This window comes from Ischnura elegans, chromosome 6 (assembly GCF_921293095.1).
Source record: "Ischnura elegans chromosome 6, ioIscEleg1.1, whole genome shotgun sequence".
NCBI lineage: Eukaryota > Metazoa > Arthropoda > Insecta > Odonata > Coenagrionidae > Ischnura > Ischnura elegans.
The window spans coordinates 112,323,298-112,348,502 of NC_060251.1; the positions used below are offsets into that span (position 1 = coordinate 112,323,298).

A 25,205-nucleotide genomic window follows, 5' to 3' on the forward strand; every position below is an offset into this window, starting at 1 on the left:
AATTGGGCTTCCCTCTTCAAGGCACATTAGTCTTTCACTCCGCCTATAAATCCTATTCTCTCCTTCCCTCTCCCCCGTTAACCAAGCATTTTTTCCCACAAGTAAGGTTTTTCACATCCCCTCCCCACTCGTTACTCCCTCAATCCAAACACACAGTCTTTTCCGCACCTCGCATATAAAACCTTTCTTTTCTTGCTAACCATGACCAAAAATCACCGTCCCTCGTCTTCGTCGCCCACTCCACCTTTTACATTCTTCTCCACACACATACATCGAACAATTCTAGTCTCCTACCGTCCTCAACGTCCTCGTTTCCACACTGCAAAGCTCTACGATCCAGATTACAGATAAAAATGCGGAATACAGTATTTTCTTCAAATTCTTAGGAAATGATCCTCTCAAAAGCCCTTTCATAATCACGAAAACCTCTTATTGCTAACACAATTCCCCTTCCTGAGGACTACACTGTGTGCGTATCCTTTTTTGTCCGCATTCTCCACTCCAAAAACCTGATAAGTAATGTTTGTCCGCGGCAATGAATGGATGACGTCAACATTTTCGGGCTGCGAATGTCGTTGAATAATACACAACAGTTTCGCCAGCAATCCTACAGGCGTCCTCAGGCGAAGGATGGCAATAAGGTCGTGGTCCTCTTTTATGGACAACGACGATGATCTCCATTTCGTCCTGGTAGTGTACCAGCTGCCGGTGAGAACTTTACTTCTCTTCAGCGGATGTGATAATGCAGCAGAATACACTCAGGGGAACAAATGGCAGAAACAAGTGTAAAGAGACCAGTGTTACCTTTTTCGTGCAAGTGAATAAGAGAAGATGGAATATTTGCGATAGAAGAAGTGTACGACGCACAAAACATTTCAGAAGAACTGATCCTAACCGACGTGTGAAAATCGGAAGAATCCGAACGGACAAACTAACAATTAATTCAAAAAATTACTTTCTTCTTCATTTATTCAGTTTTCATTTTCATTTATGTCAATTACCCCCGAAAACAGCACAATGTGGCCATTACATCGGGAGTTTAACCAAACAACAACAGACGATCGCACTCTCTCATGTCCTGGAAGGGGAATCCTATCCAGGCGGTACTCGAACCTGCGACCTTCGGTATAGTAAGCGAGGACTTATGGGACTCAATCAGGGATTCAACACACGTAGGTTGGTATATTTAGATGAGGGCAGAGCTCACCTCGAACTAAGTCAATGACTCGTTACATGTCGGCCGCCACCGAGGCCGACAGTTTTTTTAAATTCTTAGTTTTAAAATTCTTAGGAGTTTTAAATGGTTTTTTATTTTAATTTTCTTAACATAATGGTTATCTTAAAATTTAAAAGTCCTTCTTTTTGATATCTCACAGCATATTCTACCGTGGTGAACTTGTTAGTGCGACCTGACTTACGGAGCTCCTGTGAGCTTCTCTCAGACACAAAATGTTTCGCACCTCTCCAGCGAAATTCTTCCACCTTCAAGCTCGCCGTCGCCATTCCGTACACCTACTCGTCAACATTCGCGACTCCATTACCCATCCGGAGGTTGATAATTACGCGGGGAGCGCACCAACCCCATCTAGCGGGCGTCAGCGGCGCTTCCACCTTCATCCCTCACGAGTTTACTCGCACGGTAATTGTGTCAGACTGCATCTCACGGCTTGAAGGTCGCCAACAACGCGGAAGACGAGAAAACTGCGAGTGTTTGTATCTACTCTTTCATTTCGAGGCATCTGCAAAACCACATCAACGCGCAGAATAGTCTGGGATGCGATGCCGGCCGAACTAACTTTCCTTAAAGCTGGTTTCAGAAAAATTATTATCAAAAAAATTAACCTTAAGGTCCGCTTAACTAAGAACCCTAGAGAACCCTAGCCTTAAGCACTCAGTGTGAGACTATAGTGCCCTTAGGTCAATGGAGGAGTTCATAGAAACAAATTAAATCGTTCAGAGATTTTTCCAATAATCGATTTCGATTTTAAATGCAGGTATACTAGGTACCACTTAACTTAAGCTTACATGGAACGTTGTGTGAGTTAGCACAGACTTCCTCCACTTCACCTTCTCCATTCTCCTCCATACCCACTTCTCAAAGACCTACAGCCTTTTCTCGTTCTAAGTGCCCATGTTTCCGTACCGTAAATCACTACACTCCAGATCAGATTATTAACAAGCCTTTTCTTTAAACTCTTACGTGCTAACGAGCCCTATCCTGATTAAAAACGCCTCCATTGCTAGCGTAATTTCCCAATTGATGCCCTTACCGGTGTATCATTTTTCCTCTAATGTGCTGCCCAAAAGTGGAATAACAAATTTATTACTATTACTTTTACATTATGAGTACACTCCACAGGGTCACGCCTGAAGTAATTAAGACGCAACAAATCATATTTGTTTCGCCTCTTACCAATCATGCCAGTGGCATAAATAGTTGTTACGATAACTGGGTCAATGCATAAATCCAAAGACAGGTGATCCAAATCCCATTAAATTTGGGTATCCTCACAACTGGTTTTCCAATTGACTTAGGCAATCATTAACGGGGAAGAGAGCAGGTTTTATAACCCGCCAAGGGCTGACTTACGAGCCAGCTCTTAAAGCAAGACTGCGAATGTAAAAAAGCAAATAGTAGGTACCTCATTTTAAGTCTTCACCACGGGCTTAGAATAATCATATCTTCACATACCTACATTATAGAATTCTACCACCCCATTGTTACGATAGAAATAGAAAAATTAAGATTTTTGAACACTTTTTCACAAAATATAATGATTATTTCACAAGTAGTTACCTATGACAGTAAGTACCACTAAATGCACAGTTTCTTAACTAAATTCCCAGTTTATATATACACATCTTTTGCGATTCATAAGTAAATATATGTTATTACATATCACAATACACAAATATTTATTAATGAATACTCAATCAAGGATTCAACACGTAGGTTGGTATGGTTAGGTGAGGGCAGAGCTCACCTCGAACAAAGTCAATGACTCGTTAATATCACGCATCCAGGGAATGGGGAACAGTTTCTTTCCCTTAGCCACCTCGAACTTCCGAGGATTTCGTTTGCAGTGTCCAAAATCTTTGGCCGGGTATTGAACCCGGGACCATACGCTAACCCGACCCTTCAACCCAGTAATCCAACCCCCGCGATTTTGGCCACCACCCTCGAAAATAAATGAATACTTGAATTTTTTTTTCATTTAAAGATAAAGGATAATTTGCTGATGTTACTATTCTTGGATCACGCTTTTCCGCCGATGTAGTAGAGGATATGCTCTCACGCAAATTAACGGGCTACTCGCGTACTAGCATTCGCTTAATGTGAACGGAGGATTATGGACTGACACCCAGGACTTCAACCCACAGTTTGCAAGTGACACCGAACTCATTTCCACGCGGATCAAAATCACACATTTGAACACGCTAAACCCGACTCCGTGGCCAGAGGGAAAATTAACGATGAGAGAGGTAGTGAAATGAAATAAATGAATAATTAAAAAAAAGAGACTCAAACGACGCTTCCATACCAGCGTCAGCTTCCACCTCGATCTCAGGGAAGCGTACGAAGAGAAAACCTGCGTCGGATCGCTGTGCGACAATCGCAAGCGAGAACGCGCCGCCCCGAACGAACTAACTCAAAACAATGTCAAGCTCATATCGTCGTCTCCCCTCTTTCCCATCCCTACCACACACACGACACCCTTAAATGAACCCTTTTTTCCTTTCACCTGGAGGGTTTTTAGGGTACGGCAGCTTTCGACACAGTCTGAGAGAGAAGAGCTGGCCGCATACTCGTGATGAGCTGGACTTTTGTGTGTGTGTGTTGACGAACGAAATTACGAGGAAAAAAAAGAAGAGCAGCGGGTGACGCATCATCCCTCTCCAGCAGGCACATTGTTGTCGGTCGCACGCACGCGTTATCCACGCGGCGGCCGATCGACTAATTCGTGGCGTGGAACTGATTTTCTCTTCCTGTAAGCAGATATAGTGCGCCGCAGACGATACCCCTCGTTTTATGGTCAAATGATAATCGCACGAGTTAATACGTATCCGCCTCGCTAGGACGTAATATGACCGGAAGTGGTCCGTCATTCGATTCTTTTGGCAATTTACTAGCTTAACCTTTTAATTGGCCGATGTATTTCGTACGATGAACCATTCAATATGCCTAGCATAAGAGATCTCAACGTACTTCTCTGCACTTCGTGAATGCCACCACACCAACTCGATCCCCTTAACCATAATTTATTTTTTCAATCAGACATTAATGGGTAAAGAAATATTAACCATGATAAATGTATGCATTTTTATCCGAACGTGATAGTTATGCATATTTCACCGATTAGTTGACTTGACAGCACTCTCAACACTGCTCCGTCACCATGGTAATGAGGAGGACTTTCAATTCAGATCTACCTGAACGGGTAAATAAACCAGAACTCTAACGACGTCACCAACTCAAGAAAAAAGGACGACAAATTTCGGGGTTTTCTAAGTTAAAATTTATGAGAAAATGATTGAATTGGGAAGATGTTTTTTCGTCCTAACTCGTCGTATTCTTTGAATGAATAGCTATTTCGTATATGAGTGAAATACCCCAGATGCGCGACTCCCTGATAACATGGACATGTACCTCATCAGTTCTTTGCCCCTGTATATATTTTATTCTTTGTTCGGTGTATGAGCCAAGGATAGGTAACGCCCCAATCACTGTAATTAAGAAATGCGATGTGTAATTTGTGCTGCATTGTGCATGCGTGCTGCTCGCCAAGGAATGCTTTGACAGTGACATTATTGTCGAACTGAAAAGTTTATATTGCAACGACAGATCGTACAGCGAACGTTTATTAAGGTTTGTTTTCTTTTCCTGTTTTTGTGCGGCACCGTTTTCATTAATTAAGAGTTATGTACAGTTATGTTATCATGGGCCAAGAGTGAAAATAAATTAATAATAATCATTACAAGGGTATCAATATCCACAGAAAAAGAATTATTATTCTAGGATTTTCGGGCACATAGCCGTCACAGCTGAGGCTGGGGATGATTTAAACAAGGCATTGACAGCATGAAAAGGATAATGGCCAAATATCAGGTGAAAAGAAACAAAAAGAAGACTAAGATATTAGCACGCAGCAAAAGAGAGGAGGCTAGGAAAAACGTTAAGCTACGAAAAGAAAGCTTGACGAGGTGAAAAGGTTTATTACCTAGTCAGTAGAATAGCGTAGTCGAAGAAGGTTCTCTACAAATAGAAGCATCGTCTCACAGCCGAGAATACAAGCATAGAAGTGAGGTAACGATCCATCAGATGCTACATATGGATCGAGTTTCTCTATGGAAGCGAGGATTGGACGTTGACAGCAGCGGAGAAGTCAGGAGTGGAAGCATTCGAAAAGTGGTGCACACGCATACTGATAAAGATGAAATAGATCGACCGAGTAATTAATAAGGAAGTGCTAAGATGAGTGGGAGAAAAGATAAAAATCCCAAAAACCTTAAGAAGAAAACGGGACAACTCAGTTGGCCAAAGTATGAGACATGATGGCAGGGATGCCGACTTACAAAAACTACTGGGGGAGGCCAAATCGGGGATCATGCCCCGGGAAATTTTATAAGTAGTGAGTTTTAAGTATTTTAAGCATTTCAGAAGAGCCATATGATCAAAATTAGAACCCTGATAACTCGAATCTTGATGTCTGGGCACTCCGGGGAAAATCGACAAACCTGACACATTTTTTCCTGCACCCATAACGTATTTTTGAGGGGTCTCGGGCCCCCTCAGGCCCCGTGGAGTCGGTGCCTTTGCATGATGGCCTGATAAAAACAATTGTAGGACAAGTGGAAGGGAAGAAGGACAATAGACGGCCCCGATTGATTTACATAGGACAGGTTATGAAGGATAAAAAAAAAGAAATATGTCACTATGAAGAAGCTAGAGGATAGGAGAGAGCAATGAAGACAAATATTGGCATTGTTAAGTAATGATGATGAGGGAATGATCACACTTCGCGGACGCCTTCCTCGTCTTCGATCGCGAGAGGGCGGCTGGAATTCCGCGCCTTACCCTCCTCCGCTGGACCTGTTGCCCGGCCTCGAACTTCCCGCCCCCTTGTCTAGAGCGGATTGGTCGAGAGGTGCCCGCCCCCGCATCCACACGAAAGAGCATTGGTCGACGAGAGTAGGAGGGGGAGGGGGTTGCAGTGAGTAGAAGTGGGAAGGTATGGGTGCGATGTAAAGAGAGGGGGAGGATCTTATTCGCTTTACCCACAAACATGCAGGATTTGCCCTTTCAGTGATGAGAATCATTCAACGAAAATTAAAACACATGCGAAATATCATAGACATCAACAGTCATCATTCCTAAGATTGGTTTCACGTTCTAGGAAACTTCTAGTTGAGGTCTACAATCAGAATTACGTGGTTAAGCGGAAGAATATTCGTTGTAATTAGACAAGGGTACAATGTGGTACTTGATCGAGGAAAAGAACATGCGGAAATAAATAAGTAGGCCATCACATTTTTAACATACATAATGTGACTATAACTATTTACAGAGATTATAGCTGATCGCTCATCGAGAAGGCTCATAGAGCTCACCGCCAAACAATTCACTTTTATTGTGAACTTTGCCAGCGTGAAAGCAATTTACTTTTCTTTGAGTATGGACATAATACAAAAATGCAGCATATCTCCATGACTAATCAAGGCAGAAATAAAAAGGATATCAAAATAACCTGTCCATATAATGCCATTAGGGTATTTTCCTTCATCAAAGAAAACGAAAGGCATTGATTGCGATTCGTTACCCACGATTAGTGTATTCATAATATACAAATTATTTGGTTTCAGAAATACCCGTTTAGACGAATGGCAATGGTCAATTTTATCCTCATTTCAAAAGGGGCCAGATTGACGCCCATGCCATGCCACACCACGTGACATCACAGAAACCTAGTTTCTATACGAGTAGATAGGAGTTTTACATCGTCTGAGATGACCAATGCATGCATGAGGCACAGAGCTCAGGGAAACATCTCTTAATAATCACCTATTAAAACTACCTAAGGTCGGCAAGTTTCCTTCGTTTGATAAGGTATTAATAATCCTTATTTAAGCCAAGCCCTACCAGCTAGCAGGGTACTCTGCTACCTGCTAGCACCCTGTGTCGTATCAGCGCTCAAAGCCTCGCCCCAAGGTCACCTCACACGCCGACAGCGGGAACCAGAACGACGTCACACGGTGTTTTCCCAGCAAACATACTTAGCCGTCGCGTTTTCGCGCGATTGAAAATTTTCCATTTTCATTTAATCGCGAAAAATAGAATTCGTCATTTAAAAATCTAAAAGTGTGAAATACGAACTCCAGGAGTAATAATGTTTCGATTCAGGCATATAAAAAAATAATAGAAAACCACCCTATTATTCCATCCCATCAGCAAAACTTGGATATCAAATTTTCTTCCCATCGCTCATATTTATGCCTCGCGCGGAAAATTCACTTTAAATATTATTCCAACCGATACAAAATTGCCGATAAAGACGCACGCGATGAACCTAAGAGAACAGCATAACTAGTCATTAATGTTTTCCAAAACGTGGACCTCCAAATAATAACCATTTTCAACTCCCACAATCGAGTAAACATCGATATTCTTCTCATTGCCATTATGCAGGCATATTTGCATTTAAACTGGCGTTGCCCTTCCTAATAAAGCTGCCTACTTAGGCAAATGTTAAATGTTATTCAAACGGGTTATTCACCTCCTCTGAGTAAAACTCAGGTATAAGAAAACAATAACGAGTTTTTGAGGAAGAAGGCACGTGGAAATAGTTTACAGGAAGCAAAATAAATTCAAACACAAAAAGTTTGTGACGTACTGTCAAAGATGAAATTATAAAATAATCACACTTTTCTGAGCGGATGCGGTAAGAGGCTGAAATAGCTGGGAGTCATTTTATTTGAAGAATAACTGACTGATTCCAAATAAGAATAATATTAAGCTGAAAAGGACAAATAAGGAAAGCAAAAATGAAAGAGAAGATAAACGGAAAAGAGATTGGGAGGCACTCATACAATTTCTGCGTAACCTCATACACTTTCGCGTCAACTTTAGCCACACAATTATTTTGAGAATTCATTCCACGAGAGCAACAAATTTGTATACTTAAGGGTGAGAACTGAAGGATATTATCATATAGAGGACAAATACCGTTTTCCAAGATATTCTATAAACATCTCCGATGAAATTAAAAAGACAAAAGATGAGAATATGTTCTTGGGAATAGTACCTCCATCAATACCGTCATTATGCATCGTGGTAAAATAGCAGGAATGCAAAATTAAATTTCATCAGACCCGCGCGAGATATATTGTCCAATATCTTACATGTAATTTATTCATCAAAAACCGTCATCAGTGACCAGGTGCTTTTTGCGGGCGATATCAAATTCGGCATACAGGTCATACAGCGGAGGCGATAGCGGACAACCTTGCCTCTCCCCCCGATCTATTAATGACCACTCTATTTTCCATCATCTACCCTCATTTGTCATACACGTACGTGCTTCCCTTCTTGACCGTAAAGTATGTATATTTCCCTCCGTTATTGGGAAGTGTAAGGGATATATTTTAAGAAACTTTTGAATTTAAAATATAACGGAAGGCAAGCCAGCTGGTAAAGGGTAAATGTTTTTTCACGTGGAATAATTGAATTATCAGTATGGTGTGTGGGATATTCTATCACAAGCGTGTAGAAACGTATTTACGTGTCAGGTATCCGCAAAATGATCTCAGTCCCTCCAATATCGCGTCCAACGAAGAACTTATTACACTTACTGTAGAGTTTGAGCCACTGAATATGAAAATAACAGCAATCAAAACGTAGTTTACAACCACCGGAACAAATTGAAAATATTGAGGAATTATAAATCCCCTCATTAACAAAACATGGCCCCAATATGAGAGCAAATAGAAAGTATTTTGTAAAAGAAAACCGATAACCTATGAGAAAGAAAAGCTCAAATATGTGCTCCATAATAAAATGGCAAAATCCACTCAATACTGTATCCTGGATTTTCGCGTCCACAAATTTTCGTGACTTCGTTAACGTTTGTAATTTATTAAAATGATACTTTTTAGCATGTAAGCCAAAAGAAATTGGAAAAAAATGGATGATGCTACAGTCCCAAGAAATTGCATAAAAATTAAATTAATACGGTTTTTAAGCAAGAAATCCTACAGAAATCGTAAAAAAATAAGTAAATGACTCCACTCTCACAAGAAATGTTAAAACAAATGCAAGTAATATTAATGACGATAATAAAGATGCGATATCAATCGGATATCACTTACAAATCAATTATTACAAAATGAAGTGGAGATCAGAAATATTTCAAAAGTGGAGAAACCAGTCATCAAGAGAGAAAAAAAAGATGTGGGTACCTTGAAGAGACCGCCGAAGAAAGAATGCGTAAAAGTCACCGCATGGAACAGTTGGGAGGGACGACCCCTCGGGATGAAATAAAAGTCGTTCGCTCATTAACGGTCATTTGAGGCACGGCATAAAAAATAAGGTAAAGAGCGCGACGCCAGGCTCTCTTTAATATGAATTTTTCCACCCGAAAGTTCCAACCCCTCCCCACATGCACCCCCAAATTCCTCCTCCTCCTCCTACTACCCTACCCCCTGCTTGGTTCTGCTTCATCACGCCCGATAGCTGGGGATGGTTACGTATTGGAGGGAGGGAGGGAAATCTTATTCTTACCGCGCGTCGAAAAATATTCCTCCCACCCCCGAACGCCATTCAGAAACTCCAAAACCACCCCATCCTCCAAACTCCTCCTTCCTGATTTATTATTTTCGGCCCGAAATTTGTCATTTCGGCGGGGGAAGGGAGGAGGAAGGACCCCTGATCTAAAACTTCCACCCACTCAACGCCCTTCTTACGCGCTAACAGAATTCAACCACTAAACCACCGCCCTCTCCCCCACCGCCTGCCACATCTCGAAAGACGAGTCTCCTATTCTTCGTCCCCCTCAATGAACCTCACCAACATAAAAAAAGAAGTGTAAGAGGGTGGAATAAAAAGGAGGAAAAAATTATCCCTAGTGAGTAGGGGAGGGTTAAAAATAAAAAGACATGCAGTACACCACCTTACCCTGGGTTCGACTTACGATGAACACCTCGCCCACTTTGTCACGTAAGATTTGTCAGTTTTTAAAGTGTAAACTAGGCGCAGTGCTCACAAATTTTGCTCAGGGGGGAGGGTCTGGGTGTCACGCTCTTTTTATCACGTCACGTTTGACAACATGTAGTCACAGTGGGTATGTACATGCATGCGTATAACCTATGGCGCTATAGCAGAGCACGTAGCTCTGGTGCTGCATGCATATATTCCGGCGCGTAAAAATATCGATATCAAACATCGGGTCAAAAATTTAGGTTTTTGATGTTATTGGCACAATTTTCCATGTCCAAATCGGGTTGAAAATATCGAATATCGGAAATTTGAACATTGATAATATCAACGACAAAAGTTCCCATGTACACTGATAACATAGATACTTTTCGGTGAATTTCGCCAAACCTAATGTAAATATTTGTGTTGTATACATTTAAATTATACTCAAAAATTTCAATTTATTATATAAATAATAAGTATTTACTACCGCACATTATGAGAGCGAGGAATAAAAGAGAGAGCTGTATCTGGGATAAATTAATTCACCACATTTTTAAGAATCAATACACTTTCTGTAACACCTTTTAAATTAATAAGAACATCGCTATTGTAGTTTGCACTTCACCGTGTGATATTAAGGACCCCTTTGTTTAAATATTTACCTTATATAAAGAATTCAATTTTTAAAAAGTATGTTTTCATTTTTTATAATTATGCAGTCTAGGTACCTTAACAACCGTGCCATCAGAGAACTGTAGTACTACTTTTTATATATTATTTTTGGTCCGCTAAACAAAAAGTACAATTAGGTGTTCTTTTTACCGTGCCATGCTTACAATTCGAACTTTCCTCCTATCTTCGCGAAAGAATTAGACCCAAAATCAATACTGAAACTCTTTCCCACTTTAGCAAGCAAAAGTACTCCCGTAAAGACGTAATCCTCTTCCCTCCGTTGGGGTTGCTTAAGTAATGCATGAATGCCCTCTTAGGATGGATTTCGCAGGACACCAATCTGAGCCAACATTACACGTTCGCTGGTAAATATTTTAATTCCGATGATTTTGTCTCCTCGCGCACAATATTTTATCAATTACCCAATTCTACACTTTGTGTGTCAGAGACATATATTTTTCATAGCATAGTAACACTCAAATGGTATTCCTTGAAAGTAATTCCTTGTCGGGAATCATGTAATACCGATACGACGGAAATCGCTTTACGCTCGGTCTTCCGAAACGGATAAATATCGTAAAGAAAAAGTCTACTGTGCATAAAAAATTAAAACCTCTTATTTTTCCATTAAGGAACGAGTTATATGAAAGCATGTAAAATTCGATAAGAGAAGCATGTGGCTACTTGGCTCATGCAGCGTAAGTATGCTACCGTTCGTATAAAATCGTTTCAGGCTTAATTTTGTGGAATAATGCTATATCCATGATTAAAAAACAAATGGTAATATCCACACTATTTTATTTAACACTTAAACGACCATTATTTCGACACTTTGTGTCATATTTGTCATTGTGTCATCGAAACCATGGTCGGTTATGTGTTAAATAAAATAGTGTGGATATTACCATTTGTGTTTTAATCATGGATATACTACGGTTAGTAAGTATACTACTATAGTTAAGTATATAACGGATACAGTTGGGATCTAAGACAGTTAGTAAGAGAGATAAAGCCCGCTTCACTCATTGCAATCATTTAGGTATTTTTTCACTTCCTCTTGCTAACCACTAAACAAACCGTAGGCCCTATACGGATAACCCACCCACCAAAAAAATAAAAATAGTAAAAAAGATATTTTCCGCCGTCCCCCCTTCCTTCAGATTTTTCTAATTTCCCACGCACTGTTGTCCCTTGCCCCCCCCACACAAAATTCCGCCCTTAACATCCCCCCTCCTATTCCACCCTCCAAAAAAAAACATTAGGCCCATCATCCCCTTCCTTCTTTGAGTAGACGTTAAAAGACGTCCGTCCAAGTGACTTCGAAGATTGTCACCTCTTTAAATTTTACATTCAATTTTCGCCGACCCGGAATTTGATTAGGTCGAGACGGCGGTCTTCTGAGGGGAAGGAAGAGAGCTATTGTGTGGGTATGTACGTATGTATGTATACCATAAGAAAAATGGGAAAAATCTAAGAGGTAGCTGCACTGTCAAAAATCAATTTGAAAATTTTAATTTGATATAAAAATATATTTTATCGTCGAAATTATTTTAAACGATTCATTAATAACATTTTTCAATGCTTAAAATTACATATTGCAGGATTTTATGTCTCTATTGTTTCGGGAGGATTGACTTTGCGAAGATACTTTCGTAAATTGGCAGTTTCACAACACAGCAATTTATTGTAAACCGTTGCATGTACAACGGAAAGACTTTGGAGAGTAAATTTTCTTATAAATTGAAAAAGATTTGCCGAATTTCGTTACAATCAGTAACTCAAGGGACAAAAATCTGGTCGAGTTTGGGGTGACATAAATAACACTGAAGTGTTGAAAATGGTTGCGTTACGCAATCATAGTGGAAAGTAACCGAGTATGTTTTCAACTTCATACGATCTCCACGAACTGACGGCCTATATAATTAGCATTATCAACGAACAGCCCATACAGCTGAAGTTATATCCATAAATATCTGAGTATATATTTGTCATTTATGGGAGATATAAGAAAATATTTTTAGGCTATTTTTGTACCGCAAAAGAAGTTTTGAAACCGGTTGGGTTAAAAATCATTGTGGAAAAGAAAAAAAGTCTATTTTATCAAGTGGAGCATCATATTAGAGCCTCGCTACATTTCCATCCCGACGTGTTTCGATTAACAGTATCTTCACTAACAATAAGCCTGATCTCATTTGCCTCCCATAGCAAGCCTATCCCAGACGTTGTTTGAGCGGCACATTAATTTGGCGCCATTACAATAACTAATTTTTCAATCAATTCCTATACTCAATTCTTCCTTTAGCTTCGCTTTACTTTAATTATTTTTTTAGATCGAAATTTATTCATTTTTTCAAGTCAAACCAAGATCAATTCAAAAGTAATCAAAGTCAAAAGTATATTGTTGAGCAAACGAATCAGTTAGTCCCGAAATTCACTAACTCTTGATTTACTTTGTGGTATTCCATTATAAGATTTCCTGGATATCAGACAACTACTTATACCACTTATTTGTTATCAGAGTGCGACCCGGGTTTCAATGAATTATCATCATCTTCAGGCGCAAATTATGATTTGTTTATCTTATTATTGTTACCTAGTTACTTGATGAATTTTAAAACGAACGCCAGAATAGGGGAAAAGGATGGGTAGAGATATTCATTTATAAGAGTACTCTCCTGACTTTCAATAATTCTAAAAATTTCTAACGGCTCCCTAGAGTCTCGCGCTCTGATAAAAAATAAGTGGTAAGTATAAGTAATTGTCTGATATCCAGGAAAACTTAGCCCCAAAATCTTAAAGAATATTATATAAGATAAGGGAGGAGTGAAGGTAGGTGAGGTCACGATGACAGGATGGTAGCGAGGAAGGAGGAGGAGGAGAGGAGTAAAGAAGGGAGGGGTTTCATGGATGGGGCGCAAGTAAGTGTTCTCCGTGGCTCGTGGGAGAGTTTGGGAATTCTTCTGACGGTTTCCTCCTGGCGGAAAATTAATGTTGTTATAGATTCAGGCGGGGGTGAATTGCAGGGGGTGAGGGAGGACGAAGGGTGGGGAGGAGAGCGCCCCTGAGACCCTGGGGACATGCATGGTGAAAGTGGGGAGGGGATTATTTCTTTCTGGGTGGGGAGAGAGAGGCGAAGTGACAAACCACAGGGACAAGCAAAACGTGCTCGTTAGGAGACAATGCGACAATGATGATGGGATGCTTACATCCTCTGAAAGACAGAAGGAAAAGAACATACCGACACGGAGTCGTTCATTGAGTACCGAAATCACATTCATTCATAAACCCTCATATGGATTTACAAATTTAGTTACATCGTTGGATTTACGGCGCCGCAGTGGCGCTGCGTCATTTTTTTGTTATTATCTTTCAAAGTCACCCTGAATTTACAAGTTTTATGGTTGAAAATGGTAAATACATCTATCACATTTAATTCTAACCGTGTTTTGCTAGATTTAACCCATTATTGTGGAAGTTATAACAAAAAGTCTTGAGCGCTGCATTCTTTTCCATTTATTGCAGTAATTTTCTCTATTTCTATTCCCTTTGTCTGTTATTTTCAAATGAAAGTTTTAATTTCGTATGTAATGGTTGTTTGAAATATTTTTTCCGATGTGCAGTTCTGAACAAACACCGCTTTTTAATGTTCATATTGTTTACATTTTTATGTTTTTAAAACAACCCTGGTGATGAAGGCACAGAGAATTTACGACGAAAAAATGTATTATAATAAATGAAAAAATTTTTATAAGCCCCAGGGTCCTACACTTAAGTTATAAAAAAAAATAACGCACTCAAAACATAAAACGTGGTGCGCATCAATTTCAACATCTTGAACCTAAAAAAACATTTCAACAATTTGCAACATTTGGAGCATCTAAAAACCACTAATTTCTCTGTAAATATTTATCACAACACTACAACTAAAAGCTCAAATACCTGATGATGACTTTATATAACACTCCATTGTCAAACCAAAAGCGAATGCGGATTGGGTTTTTGGTTTTCAATAATCAGTTTTTATCTTTTATCTGTAAAATTTTAACGAGGAGCTTGGAGTCATTGCAGGGTGGTTATATTCTCCTTTTAAAATTCCATTGAAAATCTGGGTTACTTTTTGCAAAAATGGTATTAATTTTTAGATTAATTATTTAATCTATTGTAATACTTTTTTCTCAACTTTATTTTAACCCGAAAAAAATATTTACATTAATGAGAGCGAAGCCTAAAAGGATGTAAGACACGCAAAGACAACTCACAAAAACTGTTTAAAAAAATGAGTAATAGTTAAGACCCCGCCAGAACGCGAACCTAGAATCTTCTGCTCCAATCCCAGATGTATTTTCCGTTGCGCCAGAGGTTGGTCACTTGCTTTAATGACTAAGAATAAAGTCGTTAAAAGATATGATGCAATGAGGGAACAATCAAATGTCCACTGAAAAAATTGGTGGCTCATACTCCCGATAGATAACTAGAAATAGCGTTAAAATGGAATCTTATCTAGTTTTAATCTGCGCTGAAAATTTGAAGTCGAAAGCTGAGAGGGAAAACGGTTAAAATTGAGTTAAAAGATCTTGACTGGAAGAGAAAACAGACGAGAAATTGATTCTTTGACAACGAGGTAAAAACATTCCCCATTATCTAGTGAGTGAAAAATGGGAAAAAAATCGGCAATTCGCATCCACTGCGATGTGTGCAATTTTAATGTTATTTTAGATTCAGGAGTATCGCAGTAGAAGATATCGAATTAACTTATGTTCAACCGATTCAGGAGTGATATAGCGGAGGTTCCACATATTGAAATCATTACTAGTACCACTTTTCCACAATTATTTAATGTGTACTATGTGTTTCGGCTCACAGAGCCATCATATGGTGCAAGACAATGTCTTACATGAGAACATCACATAGGTACGTACCTTCTAGGAAGGTATAAATATGATTTTCTTATGTATTACGAAGTCTTGTACCAGATTATACGTCTGTGAGCTTAAACACGTAGAAACCGTTAAATAATGGTGGAAAAATGCAATTACCTTTCCTTTGAATTAAATTATAATTAATAAGAAATTTCCGGATTATTGGTACAAATATTAAAACAAAATCTATTCTTGTTGCTTTTAATAATTAGTGAACACAGTAATTTTTCCGATTTTTTTCTGTCCAGCCTTCGAGCATTTCTGTGATTACTTATATTCAAAGAACCGACTAATAGGGTAGTTTCCTTCATCAAAGAAAACGAAAGGCAATTGCGATTCGTTACCCACCATTAGCGTATTCATAACATACAAATTATTTGGTTTTAGAAATACCGGTTTAGATGAATGGCAATGGTCATTATCCTCATTTGAAAACGGCCACATTGGCGCCCATGCGATGCAACTCCACGTGACGTCACAGGGAGCTAGTTTCTGTACGAGTAGATAGGAGTTTTACATCTCTTCATATTAAGCATACATATCATAAATGTAAATATTTTTTTCGGTATAAAATAAAGTTGAGAAAAAAGTATTACAATAGATTAAATAATTAATCTAAAAATTAATACCATTTTTGCAAAAAGTAACCCAGATTTTCAATTGAATTTTAAAAGGAGAATATAACCACCCTGCAATGACTCCAAGCTCCTCGTTAAAATTTTACAGATAAAAGATAAAAACTGATTATTGAAAACCAAAAAATATTCTGAAACATCTCTTAATATTCACACACTAAAAATACCTAAGTTCGGAAAGTTTCCTTCGTTTGAATAGGTACTAATAATCCATATTTAAGCCAAGCGCTACCTGCTAGCAGGGTACTCTGCTACCTGCTAGCATCCAGCGTCGAATCAGCGCTCAAAGCCTTGCCCCAAGGTGACCTCACTTTGCGGCAGCAGGAACCAGAACGACGTCACACGTAGCTTTTCCCATCATTCATACTTAGCCGTCGCGTATTCGCGCGCTTGAAAATTTTCACTTTTCATTAAATCGTGAAAAATAGACATCGTCCCTTAAAAATCTAAAATCGTGAAATACGTACTCCAGGAGTAATAATATTTCGATTTAGGCAATAAAAAAGTTATAGGAAACCACCCTATTAGCTGAGGTCATTCAGCCCTGAGGATGGAATACGACAAGTAGTAACTTCGTTGGAGAAAACTGCTCGGTGGACTACCCGAGCAGCCTTCACTACAAATGAGTGAGAGGCGGAAACAGTGTGAAGATAAGGAGGCGACGACAGTCGGTGAGAGTGAGGGTGAGCTATTGGAGGAATGGGAAGGGGGGGAAGTAAACGGTCGCGAAAGTATATTGAGAGGGGGAGTGTGGGTTAAGGGATGAAGGGGAGGCGTGGGGAGGGGGAGGAAATGGAATTAATGGAAATCTGTTATGGCAAGGGGAGGGAGGGAGGCGGAATCAACCCCCGTGGGACGAGGCGGACGGGGGCGGAATGGGGGCGAGAAAGTTGTCGGGGTGTCTCTCTCACTACCAGTAGGAAGAAGAATCTTGGCCCGCACTCCTCCACTGGAAGACGTCGAAAATAGAGGAGATGACGAGAATGTGAGGAAGATGGAGGAAAATGAAATAAGTTAGCTGGAAGAGGAAGTGGAAAAGAGGATTACGCGAACGGAAAAGATGCGGGGAATACAAAAAAATGTAGAAGAGGCCATTCATTAAGGATGCTCCGCCGGTTGAGGGAAGTTTACAAGGTGGATTTTGCTAATAACCCAGGTCTACCAAATTTTGACTTCCATCCTACATAACTCCCATTTCCTTTCATTCAATCTATAAATCATATTCTATTCCTTTCTCCCCCTCGCTAACACAATAATCATACACTCTATCGCGGTTTGAAGGAACCCAAAAAGCATGTTTTATCGTGGCTCAGATCACCGGGCAATTCACACTACACATTCTGGAACCATTACTTTGAATTATAAACGTAAAGAAAAAATGGCACGCGAGAAAACAACAGAAGAAAATTTCAGTCAGTGGAATAAAGACATGCATATATGATGCTGAATAATTCAATACTTCAATCCACACTAAATTTACTATCAACCTGTTTCGACTTTCTCCGGTCATTTTCAAGAGAATTAAGCATGTATTTACATGAAAACTACCTGAGAAGGACGGGAAAAGCCTTGTAAACATAGCATTGCCAGAAGCTACAACGCCTATTTAATAATATCAGATATTTCTCAAATTGGCCAATTATACCTAAATTGTTACATGAGCATTCTATGGCAAGTTTACCAATATTTTCCACGCAATGCTGAAAGAGGCAGCCGGACGTACCCCTGCGTATCAATGTCTCAAATCAAATACAGTTTCAGTATTTATCAACTATACTATTCAAATTAAAAGTGACAAAGATTGATAGTCTCATGCAAACATCACATTACACTTTCCAGGGTTTCGTGTCACGCCTGTTGATTGCCAAATTAGCTTTTATGAAAATTTAGTCCTTAATTGCTCTTTCAATGATTGAAAATTATGATGCATGCAGTGCCTTTAGTACAAGACTATGAAGCATTAAAGGATAAATACAGATAAAGCCATAATATCCGTACAAGAGCATATGGAATAATACGATATAATACCAAAATTAATTTCACATAAAATACGAGCAATGGCGTATACGAGTAGATCGGGAGAGAAGTTCTTGCAATGACTGAATAAAACGAATACTAGAGTAAGGTAAATGTATAGGCATAATTTTCACGCAACTCAATAGATGGCATTGCGGTTATACCTATTGTCTGATGGTCATTGTATTCATCCGAAATGCATTGCGCCCACAAACATTGTATCCAGGCAAATTAGTTTCCATCTCTCTCTTACAAATGCACCCGTCACAACTGTTCTTTTATCTGGGAAGTATTCGTCCAAATTGCACTCGGAGTTAGGCCAGGAATAAAAGAACTTCATCACACGCCTCTCATTCTCTTTTCGAGGTTAAAAAAAAATAATTACTCCATCCCCTATTTCACGGAATGCCGGCAAAAACTTGGAGACGAGGAGAACTGGAAAAGAAGATGATTCCGTATACAAATTGAAAACTTTTTTTTTGAGAAATTTGAACTTAATAAGATTTCAAATAAAGAAAGACTTATTAAAAAAAAGGTCTTGGTGGATGAAGAATACGGTGAGGAGAATTTTGGAATGGAAAAAGAATAATGTGAGTTAGGAAGAGATGGTCCATTTGAATATCCACTCCCCACCCACATCTAAGGCTAGGGAAAGTTGATCTAATAAAACGGCGGTTGGGAGGGAGTGATTGGGTTGCCACGGAGACTGGTAACAAAGAGAAATACGCTAGAAAAGAAAGCTGGGTGAGACTACTAGAAACAAAAGAGTAACTAAATCATAAACGCAATCAATAATTTCTTGACTTACTGTTTATTTATTCTGCTTTAGTATGCACACAATTCATAAATGTCGAAAAGAAATAGTATAGGGGTATTTGGATTGAATATAATTAAATGAAAGCATATTTAAAATAAAACTTTTTCCATTGTTTAAGTCCCTTTTAGAACCATTTCTGTGTACTTGGCGTAATATGACTAGGATTTCAGAATTTACCGTTCGGGTGTCGATCGCGAGTTCCCGGGTTCAATTCCAGGGTGAAGCACCCGGACGCACCCAATTAACATCCTGGAGGTGCTAGGTGGTAAAAGTGTTAAACCCACAAGCCTATAGCTTAGGCTGGGGTGAGCTCTACGCCCACCCATCCCAAAAAACCTTTGGCTTGATTCAGTGAACGAGTATAAAACAGCCTAATTAGTAATTTTTTGAGGCCAATTAACTAATAGTATTTTCCATTGCGATGTGTTTCTTTCTTATTTTCAATCGTTAAATTTATATTTTTTCTTTTTATTTCCTACGGAATTAAACAGACTTCCGTTCTTACTTTGGATATATTCTTCATTCCAGCGTTTCCGTAAAACTTATAACCATAGCGTAGCTAAAAAAATGCTCCCAAAATTACATTGTAATTTCAATTTTCCGATCGTTAAATAAAATTTTCCTTAGTCAATTGTGTTATACATATGAAAACGATAAATTTTGAAGTCAATGGCAAGTTTCCACAAATACTAAAATTGCGCGACTAGTTTTACTATACTAACGCAGAACCTTCTAGTAAGAAAGATTTCGTGCTTTCCCGGCGAATGGACTTGGTAAAGAGTTCTCGGGATCGCCACCGGATCAGGAACTCCATATCTGCCAACGTTTCGATGACCGAGTCGGACATCGAAACGTTGGCAGATATGGAGTTCCTGACCCGGTGGCGATCCCGAGAACTCTTTACCCTTCTATTAAGTTCTACTCCAGGAGACTCCGGTAACTAGGCGAAGAAGTCACTTGAAGATAATAAAAAGCGTATTTTGACCGGTGCAGTGCGATTTAAGCGAGTGGAAATTTGCCAGTACATTTTAGTTTATTAATATGCTCAAATTTCACGAGATAAGTTATGAATGAAATAACTCCCAACATGCATATAACACATAATATATCATAATACCACCTTTTATCCCTTCCATCCCCTGAAGGGACGATTTTAATTTGACCCTGAAATTCAAATGACGGAATTAGGGAATCGTTTCCCGAAATCGCTCATCACCTAAAAAGACTCGGCAAATAAACGAGGGGTGAAAAATTACTCATCAACATGGCTAAGAAGAGGGGGGCATTTTATGAAAAAATTCATAGAGATAGAAGAGACAGCAAAAAAAAGATGGAAAGTGGATGAGTCTATATTATCAATGAACAAAAAAATGGATGAAAAATAATTTTTCCCCCTCTCACAACTTATCAGAGAGACTGAAAGAAAATTTAATTTGGTCTCCCACGTTCCACCGCCGGTTATAACTATTTCCATCACCAGATGGAAATTTTTGCAAGTCTTGATGACATTCGTAATTCGGAGAATATATATTAAGAAGAATTTTCCCTAAGTTTTTGAGTTGGGGCCCCCGATAGTCAGCTTCCAATCTTTGTGGTCGGCGCTCATTCCTTCATTTAAAAAGGGACTCCAAGAAAGAGGCTTTTCCTGGAAAAAGCGCTGAACTCCACCAGGGGTAATGAAATAAGTCTGCCATATTTCGGCTGTGACATACAGCGTAATATTATGAGAGACTAGCGTAGAATTATATTTTCGTGGTGAACGTCATCCGAAAGAAGACATGAAATTTGAGCAAAACTTGGGTACGTGGACCAGCTTAATAATATGGGACGCACATTACAGCATCATGGAAGCACTAGTAGTAACGGTATCAGGAAAGGATATTGTTGGATAATGAGAAGTTAACGGAGCAAAAGTCGTCAAGGCTTCGGCAGTGCCGGCTCGTGAGTCACATGCTGAGAGGGGCACACTCCACCGGGGGGTGAAAATTTTTAATATTTTGGAGAGTTTTTGAGGCAATCTAGAGATCATTATGACTCACTAATACACAAAACAATAACTAACAGCAAAACACTAACGCGATCAACTCAACTACAACTAGGCATATTTACAATAAAACAATTTACATATAATAAGCCAACTGGTCACCAAAACAAGGTATTCTGCAACACTGCATCACCAAGATTATACGGCCGCCGGGCGGCGCGTGATGTCAACTCACTAGATACGTCGTTCTGCGCATGCTCGGGCGGCGTCCCAAGACTTCCATAGGGCACAAGCTTAGACGCGTCATTGCACCAGCAGCCCCCATCACAACCACTCTCCATATAACTGCATGGCAATGGTTTGGGACGTTCTGGCCAGCGCCCCACGGCTACGAATGCGAACTTCTCGCGCTATTTTTACGTGTTTTTCCTACATTTTCGATGTATGCGATTGGAAAAACTTTGGTTAATTTGATGTATAATTATAATTGAAAGGGTGTTTCATTTTTTCCCCTTTTTTCCTTTTTCAAATCTTTGGTAGGGGTGGATTCAGAGAGTCCTTATGGGCAAGCCGCCTCTGCGTTTTCTTTGTATTTTTTAAGTTCACGTCATTTTTTAAGTTACGCCTTACTTAACTTAAAAAAATTGATGAAATCCCGAACGTCCCAATCTATCTCCTTGAACCAAAGCCCACATGGTAGGATGCCAACACTCTAGCCCACGCACCAACCCAATCCTCCGAAATCTATGGTCTTGGCCACAGAACTTCATTCCGATATGATCACGTTCTTGCTGCCCATCAAATACTCTTGGGACTGACTCGTACAAGAAACGACGGTGACCGAATTGTAAAAAAGAAGACCTTGGACTAATAGCGAGGTAACCAGCTAATCGATGCTTAGAAACGAGCGATGATAATCCAAAAAATAAAGCGGGAAAAACAGCTCAAAAAGAGCAATACAGAGGCGTACAACGACACGTGTAATAGAGGTAACTCTATGGCGAAATCATAAACCCTTCTAGGCGATAGAGTGGCACTCAAATTATCAAAGCCACGCTAACGTTTCAAGTTTACGCATGCTGAGTGACTCCACGACAGTTTCCACCCTGATTATGAACTCAAAATGCATAAATTATTAGTGACCGGGTTACCTTGCCGCTCACCTTGGATGCGCTAGTGAACCCACGATGGCCCCGTAGCTACTGTCGTCGCGAACGGGACGACCCCTTGCTGTCCCACGACCGCAGAGGGCCCCGCGGGGCCCGCCCCCACCAAAAGGTCCTGCTCCGCCACCCCAACGCCGTGGCCTCCGCCCAGACTAACATCGCCGCCTCCACCTCCTCCACCGCCTCCCGCACCGCCTAGCAGGGGGTGGTGGTGGTGGCCATGGTGATGGGTGTGATGGAAGGCCGGGTGGTGGTGATGGTGCTGGTGGTGGAAGGGGTGGTGCCCCAGGTGGTGGCTCTCCTGAGCCGCTATGTGGTGCTGACCGCCCATGTGGAGGTGATGCTGCTGTTGATGGTGTTGCTGCTGCTGATGGTGCTGCTGTTGTTGTTGCTGGTGGTGATGGTGCACGTCGTGTCCAGGGTGGTGGTGCTGTTGTTGTGGGTGGTGTTGGTGCGCGTGCAGCTGCTGCTGCAGCTGGTGCATCTGCTGCTGCTGGTGATGGTGTTGTTGCTGCTGTTGTTGCTGTTGCTGGCAGAAGTTGAACTCAAGGCTCCCGTCCATGCTAAGCTCGTGCTTGATGACTTCCTCCACGTTGCAGTCGAAGCCGCCGTGCAGCGCTTCGATGTTCAGGGATAAATCGTCCATGACCTGCTGCTGGTACGGAGCTCCAGACACCGCCTGCTGTACCTTGCGAGAATGCGAGACTCAAAATCAATAAAAAGGCATAAGAACAGAAAATTCACGTAAGTTTTCTAATGATACCAATAAGAAACATCGAAATGGTCACACATCACCACCATGTCGAAGAAAAGAGAAAAGTTATCCGATTTCTCTTTAAATTCCTGTCACAGATACGTAAAGCTTGAAACACAAAATACTTGACCTCAGGTATATACGAGGATATTCTCTGAAACTACATTATTTTATACTATCAACGACCATGTTGCGTCCTAATTACGCAGAACGTTATGAATATCCCAAAGCGACCAACGATCCAGAGAGGAGAAAAAATATTCGTTAGCATTACATTTTTTTAGTATCCAATCTCTCTTTAGTTATAATATACTGACTTTTAACTACCTGGACAAAATTGCGGCCAATGCCGTTGTTAAGGAGGTGGAATTAACAGTGAAATAGTATGCAAGTTCAAGTAAATTCAGGGATAATATCATAGAGTTATAAATAGAGTGTTTTAAACTAATTTTTACACTTTTCATAATAAAAGAATTTTTTATAAATTCATGATTTTTTAATATTTTGTTTTCATTTAAGTATGAAGGAAAGTAATTGTGCTTTCATATTTTGGAGGGGGTTTCGAACCCCCCGGACCACCCCCCTCGCTACGCCACTAGTGTCATTATCAATAATAATATCCGCTGAAATATTACCCATTCATTAAACGCTACAGCAACAATTTCGCAAAGTTGTGGCATCCAATATAGATGGACGTTAGACCCAACGAAGCTGGCTGTGGTATCCAAAGAGTTGGTTCTCACGACCATCTCTTACCCAGCCATTTAAAATGGCTCCCTCATCCAACTAAATGGATGGGGTCCTTGCAACCATTTCAATTGGATGTGGGGTCCAACTCTTGGATACCACAGCCAATTTTTTCTTTCAGTGATAGGCACACTTAAATTGTTAATTGCTACATTAACTTCCCTCCAATCACTAGATCATCATACTTGCACAAGATTAAGAATCGTCCAATTTGATGCCCTTGAGAAAGCGAAGGCGTACCTGGTAGAGGTAATGTTGGTGCTGTTGCTGCGAGATGTAATCTTCGTTGTTGTTATTGTTCCGACTGTTGTTGTTGAGCACTCCGAGCAGATGGCCCATCATCTGCGAGGTGGTCCTGCCGCCCCCGATGGCCCTCAGAGGCCCCCGGCCGCCCCTCCGCCTCTCCTCCGCCTCCACGCCGACCTCGCCTTCGACGACCGCCCCGGCCGAGGAGGAGGGGCTGGGGGCGGGAAGGCCGGTGGCCCCCGAAGACGCCGCCGGAGACGCGGAGGACGGCGACAGCGGGGGCGGGGGAGCGGGGGAGGCCAGCAAGGCACTGGAGGCGGCGGCGGGGGCGGAGGGGGAGGAGGCGGATGCGGGGGAGGCCACTGCCCCCGCTGGGGGCGACGTGCACGCCGAAGACGCGGGGGCAGAGGGTGGGGGCGGGGGTGGCGGGGGCGGTGGAGGCGGTGGGACCGATGCCGCCTCCGAGGGAGAGTAACCGCCGTTTTGCCCCCCTAGGTGCGGCGGGGACAGTCCCGGGGACATGGACTGCAATATATGAGATAATAAAAATGTATAAGTTTTACACCCAAATTTAACAGAAATAACAAACAACACAGGCCAACAATGAAAAAACTTTTTTACTGAAAATACCTTGTTCTAATGTTTTTTAAGTTGCTGAATCCAAATATGATGGTTTTAAAGTTGTACCCACCCACATTTATTCACATTTTACATTTAATTTATGAAATCAAGCAATATTTTTAGAATTTAACAGCTTTTTTATAGTTATAATAAAATTGAAAAAGTAGGTCTAATGAACGAAGACAATGGGGGATTACTATTGGTACTTCACCGAGAAGTTAAATAAGCGATTCATCGCAGAAAAAGCTACAAAAGAAGCTTCAAGGAAAAAAGGGAAAGAAAATGAAGACCTATTCCAGCTGACAAGTGAACACTGTATTATCACGCCACATTCCTATTGTAATTAATTTAACAGTAAATACAAACAATTTTATGATGTAACACAGTGTTTCATTGATTTCCCTATATACCGTATAGGGGTATTAGACTAAATATT

General features: G+C 40.5%; 1 protein-coding gene across 2 annotated transcripts in view; it reads right to left on the reverse strand.

Moving 5' to 3' along the window:
• The window catches only part of LOC124161509 (forkhead box protein O), a 669,559-nt gene that overhangs the window by 37,707 nt on the left and 606,647 nt on the right, over positions 1 to 25,205 (reverse strand). Inside the window, exons 4-5 of one of the 2 annotated variants that reach the window (XM_046537847.1) lie at positions 24,143 to 24,673; positions 22,399 to 23,089 (exon numbers count right to left, since the gene is read on the reverse strand). In XM_046537847.1, coding sequence (XP_046393803.1) covers positions 22,409 to 23,089; positions 24,143 to 24,673 — 1,212 coding nt within the window. In that variant the 3' untranslated portion in view covers positions 22,399 to 22,408. The remainder of the gene's footprint in view (positions 1 to 22,398; positions 23,090 to 24,142; positions 24,674 to 25,205) is intronic. The other variant, XM_046537848.1, reaches the window with a different exon arrangement.